Source organism: Filicampus tigris, chromosome 1, assembly GCF_054856515.1.
Source record: "Filicampus tigris isolate MCC_2025a chromosome 1, RoL_Ftig_1.0, whole genome shotgun sequence".
NCBI lineage: Eukaryota > Metazoa > Chordata > Actinopteri > Syngnathiformes > Syngnathidae > Filicampus > Filicampus tigris.
Window position 1 is genome coordinate 10,491,458 of NC_141217.1, and position 5,062 is coordinate 10,496,519.

Below are 5,062 nucleotides of genomic sequence, written 5' to 3' on the forward strand. Positions count from 1 at the left end.
TCCCCATATAACCTCACCGACTGACTTGAACAGTTGCAACGTTCAAAAAATAAAATGTTGTTGTGATGTTGTCATTGCCAGGTACAACCAAAAGTCACTGTTCAGTTTTAATCCCATAAAACCTTACCGACTGATTGCTAAACAGTTGCAACGTATTCAAGAAGGAAATAAACAGGGCATCCTCTCTCGCATCTCTGGCGAGCGCTCCGCTTTTACACATCCAGTATGGCGACGGCATTGACGTATAATTCACTGCATAACCCGGCATTGTTCAATTTTCCAGGCGGATTGAACAGCCTCCGTCAGTGTGGCGACCATCACGTGTCCAAATAGGGATCTTAAAAAAACATTGTCCACGGAAGTAGAAATATTAACTTAAGGTGGCGGTAATGCGCACGGACGCTGGTTGTCAATCGTTATTCAGGGAAGAAGAATCATAATAACAAGTCATGGAGAAAGAGTGTGTGAAAATATTGCTCCTGACTTTACGAGCTTTTATTGGAACCCGTCATCGACTTCTTCAACTTCTCCGTGACATGCATCAACAGAGATTACGTAACAGGAAGAAGGTAAAAAAATGTTATGATGGACACTGTGACCTATTTTCTCGGTCTCTCCTGGAACGACCCTCAAGTCTTGCTTCCGCGTGAATCCGTTCAGTCCGCAGCTGTTTAACGTGAGCTTTCGATGTTTGTGCTGGGTTGATATTTGTGGCTGGGGCTGTTTCACTCATTCCAGATTGGGAGGGATAATTTAGGCATCAACCTTGTTTGAAAAATTAACCATTTATTGGACTTTTTTAGTCAAGTTTTCCAGAAGGCTTTGCAAAGCAGGTCATTTGATTCGTCCAACTGATTAGTAGTATACTTTTTTTTTTAAATCACATACAGTATAGCATTTTATTTGTCATCTAATGCATTTTGAATTTGCCCTTACAGATACTCAGGAACCTGAAAAATGTGTTTCGAAAATATTGCTGAAAAGGTCCTCTACAATTAAATAAAGTAATATTTTATTTGAATACTAATTTAATTTTAGTATTACTGGTTGCAAGTCAATGCATATGTTAATGTTTTCGCTCAAAAACCTAGCTATTATTATTTTTTTAAAAAAGCACTTTGACATCTATGTATTTCTGAAAACATAAAAATAATTAAATAAAGTTATATTTTATCCATCGTACCGTTTATCCTCACAAGGGTCGCGGGGCGTGCTGGAGCCTATCCCAGCTGTCTTTGGGCAGTAGGCGGGGGACACCCTGAATTGGCACACAGAGACAAACATCCGCACTCACAATCACACCTAGGGGCAGTTCAGAGAGTCCAATCAACTTACCATGCATGTTTTTGGAATGTGGGAGGAAACCGGAGTACCCGGAGAAAACCCACGCAGGCACGGGGAGAACATGCAAACTCCACACAGGGAGGCCGGAGCCGGGATCAAACCCACGACCTCTGAACTGTGAGGCGGATGTGCTAACCAGTCGACCGACGTGCCGCCTATATTTTATTTGAATACTAATTTAATTTTAGCATTACTGGTTGCAAATCAATGCATATGTTAATGTTTTCGCTCAAAAACCTAGCTATTATTATAAAAATAAAAAAAATAAAAAAAAAAAAAAAAGAAAGCATTTTGACATGTATTTCTGAAAACATAAAAAAAAAATTGAAGCAAACTCTTACCAGTGGCCTTCCTACGCTCGGCACAATTACTGATGATGTTTGTGCTGGGTCATTTAACTCACTTGTTTTGTTTCCTCTAAATAGATTTTAGTAACAGAGTTGCGTGTATGTTGAGAGATGCACCTTCAAATCATAATTGCTACTTAAAACATTTGAATGTGATAAAACAATGTGTTTTAACAATTACAAGGAAGATTTATCAACAAAATCACACCAAAAAAAGATGCTTTAAAACCCGTTTAATCTGTTACACTGCATGTATTTGATATGTAAATTGGTAATCAAGAGGGAGGGCACATTGAGGTCCACAAAGTATTTTAAATGGTATTTAGGAATAATTTTTATTACAGCTGCATTTATAGTTTGGTACAAACGTAATTTTCAAAACAAGCGTTGATTTAATCTGATGATTTTAAATTTTATGGGCTGGGGCGGTTGGTGACCCAGCTACTGGACTAATACCCTGTTTGTTTGCCTGTCTGAATCATCAGGTGCTGTTGTGGCTCATGTCGAGGCGAGCGGCACCTTCCGTATGGGTGCGTCCACGTTCTCGGCACTGGTGGGACCACGTCGTTCCGGATTTCAGCCCTTTGCAGTTCCAGCAGAATTTCCATTTATCCAGGAAGTCCTTTGAGTACATCTGCAGTAGGGTGAGCCGGGCTTTGGGGAGAAGGGACACAAACTTCCGTCTTTCCATCCCTTTTGAAAAGAGGGTCGCGATTGCCATTTGGAAGCTCGCCAACGGTGGTGGCTACAAGACCATTAGCCGTCTGTTTGGGGTAGGCCTGAGCACCGTGTACTTGTGTGTGCGAGACTTCTGCATCGCGGTCATTAAACTACTGCTTCCCATCAACATCAGATGCCCCGATGCTGACAAGTTGGTAGAGATAGCCACCTTGTTTCATAGAACTTGGGGAGCACCGCAGTGTGTTGGTGTGCTCGGTGGTTGCCACATTCTAATAGCGACTCCAAATGAAAATTCACAACACTACAGAAACCAGAAAGGCGAATACTCTGTCATTCTCCAAGCGGTTGTGGATGGAAAAGGACACTTTTGGGACATATGTGTCGACTCTCCAGGTAGTGTGTGTGATGCCACAGTGCTACAGCAGTCACCGTTGTGGAAGCTCCTAAGTGATGGGCAGCTGTTTGGTCAAAACAAAGTCGACATCTCGGGCTGTGATGTTGGCCATTACCTCATTGGTGGCCCAGCTTACCCCGCCGAGGAGTGGCTCATGACACCCTTCTGGGACACGGAACACTTAACTCCGGAACAAGTCGCCTACAACTCACGACTGAACCATGCAAGGTCTGTTTTAGAAGCGGCCTTCGGGAGATTGAAAGGCAGATGGAAATGCCTCACAAAGAAACTGGACTGCAAAGTAGAACTTGCCAGGAAAATAGCTCTAGTTTGCTGTGTGCTACATAACATTTGTGAGGAACATGGTGACGAGTTCCAGGAGGCGCAGCCTGAAAGTCTTGTGAACATTCCGCCATGCGGTCAGACAAAAGGGCCTGGTGTGCGAACTGCATTGCTGCAGTACTTTAGCAGGGTCAATCAGTGAATGTCTTCCAACCATCCGTTTTCCAAACCACATAACCTTTTCAGGGTTGCAGAGAGCATCCGCCTATCCCAAAGGCACACTACTTGCTGGACTGGTTGCCAAAGCATCACAGGATACTTGGTACTTTGGACTCCTTGGGAAGTCATGGTAATGGCGATATCGTGATATTGAAATTGCCACAATATCGTCGTTGTCATGTTACGATATTAAAAGCAGCACATCAACAACTGTTAAATGTTTCAGTACTTTTTGCCCAACTTGCTTTTTCTCTAAAAAGCAACTGAAGGGCAAAATTCACAGTAAGTGTTTGATTACAAAAAAAAAAACCACGTCCACTTCTATGCCTTTGCTGATGACACTTTGTGACACTTTAAGCTCAGCAGCCACTCTTCTTTGAGAACATCCTGTCTGAGTACTGGTGATCAATTGTTAGGCGTCATCTTGGTATTATGACAAAATGTGAACAGCACGATTCCAATTCTGATTGAATCAGGACATCAGTAGTCTATTCAGGAATCAAACACCTATTGAGAAGTTTGCCATTGTAAGATACTTAACTGTATAAAATGTATACTGCGAAGGAACATTATCCTAAAAACATAATCTGTGTATAATGTATGCCCACATCTGACAACTATAATTTTAACATATTGTTAATGTCTTTGAAGTGTCGCTATTATTTTATTGTCTGTCAGTCGCGCATCCACAGAAATGTTTCTTAAACTATCTCACGAGCACCTTGAGGTTCTTCTTCAAATGGCGTTTTTGTACCAAATTTGATTTCATTTCATGGTGTCCCCATCATGTGTTGTCATTTTAAGGTCATAGTTGATTACTCATCTCAAATCAATGTAATTCCACTTTTTAAAATAAGATCGTTTTAAAAGCACAGCGTCATGTTCCTAATTGATGACAAAGTAGCATAACCTCAAAGTTATGCAAGTTATGTAGTTTCCAGAGGTGTAGAGACCAGTATTGCATTATATTAAGGGATGCTTTTAACGTTATAACCAACTTGTTTAGATACATGAAACTGTATGATGCAATGCAGGTGTACATAACTACAAACGCAATTGTTAAATCGATACTGTAGCTCTCTTGACAGTCTACAATTTCGAATTGGATCCCATTAAATTTGTCTAAGTGTACTTAATGAAGTGGCTTGTCAATGAGCATGTAAGAAGAAAATCAATAAATAAAAATCAATGGGAAGTGTCGTGACGTGGACCTTCCAGCCAGCTATTTGCGACACCGCTTGTCATCACCAGGGTCCAGTTGAGCTGAAGTCTATCCCAGCTGACTTTGGCCAACAGGCTGAGCATAACCCTGACTGGACTGCTCTCAAGACAATTGCAGGACACATATAAATAAACAACTGTGCACACTCAGTCACTTAACAAGAATGCTTTTGGAATGTGGGAGGAAACCAGAGCTACCCGGCAAACACGCAAACGTCGCACAGGATGGCCGGAGCAGAATTCACATCAGACGCCCAACGTACGTGCTAACCACTTTTATACCACACGTACTATTTGGGGGATACCTGGTGAGATAGAACATAGCGTATTTGATGTCATTAGATGGCGAGAGTGTACCAAAAAGAAATGTCCGTTTAGTTAGCGTGTAGTCCATAATGAAGTGTATGTTTTCACCACCAACCAGCAGAGAGCGCTGTTGTATCAATGCAGGATGCCGACTTATGAATAAGAAAGGGCCCCCTCAAAACCAAAGGGTGCTACCTCTTCAACATCAAGTCGCTTGCATTATTTCGATTCTAGAACGGATCGAAAGTAGTATTTCAGTATTACAAAG

The 5,062-nt window shown here is 41.6% G+C and overlaps 1 protein-coding gene across 2 annotated transcripts; it reads left to right on the forward strand.

The window, feature by feature from the left end:
* Window positions 1-334: 334 nt before the first annotated feature.
* On the forward strand, window positions 335-4,471 carry LOC147152721 (uncharacterized). 2 transcript variants are annotated; one of them, XM_086051821.1, is made up of 2 exons: window positions 335-569; window positions 2,177-4,471. In XM_086051821.1, the coding sequence occupies exons 1-2, from the start codon at window positions 450-452 to the stop codon at window positions 3,248-3,250; spliced, it is 1,194 nt and encodes a 397-aa protein (XP_085907947.1). In that variant the 5' UTR covers window positions 335-449; the 3' UTR covers window positions 3,251-4,471. The 2 variants fall into 2 exon arrangements, with proteins under 2 accessions (XP_085907947.1, XP_085907956.1); XM_086051830.1 differs by lacking the exon at window positions 335-569 and adding an exon at window positions 583-676.
* The last annotated feature ends 591 nt before the right edge of the window (window positions 4,472-5,062 follow it).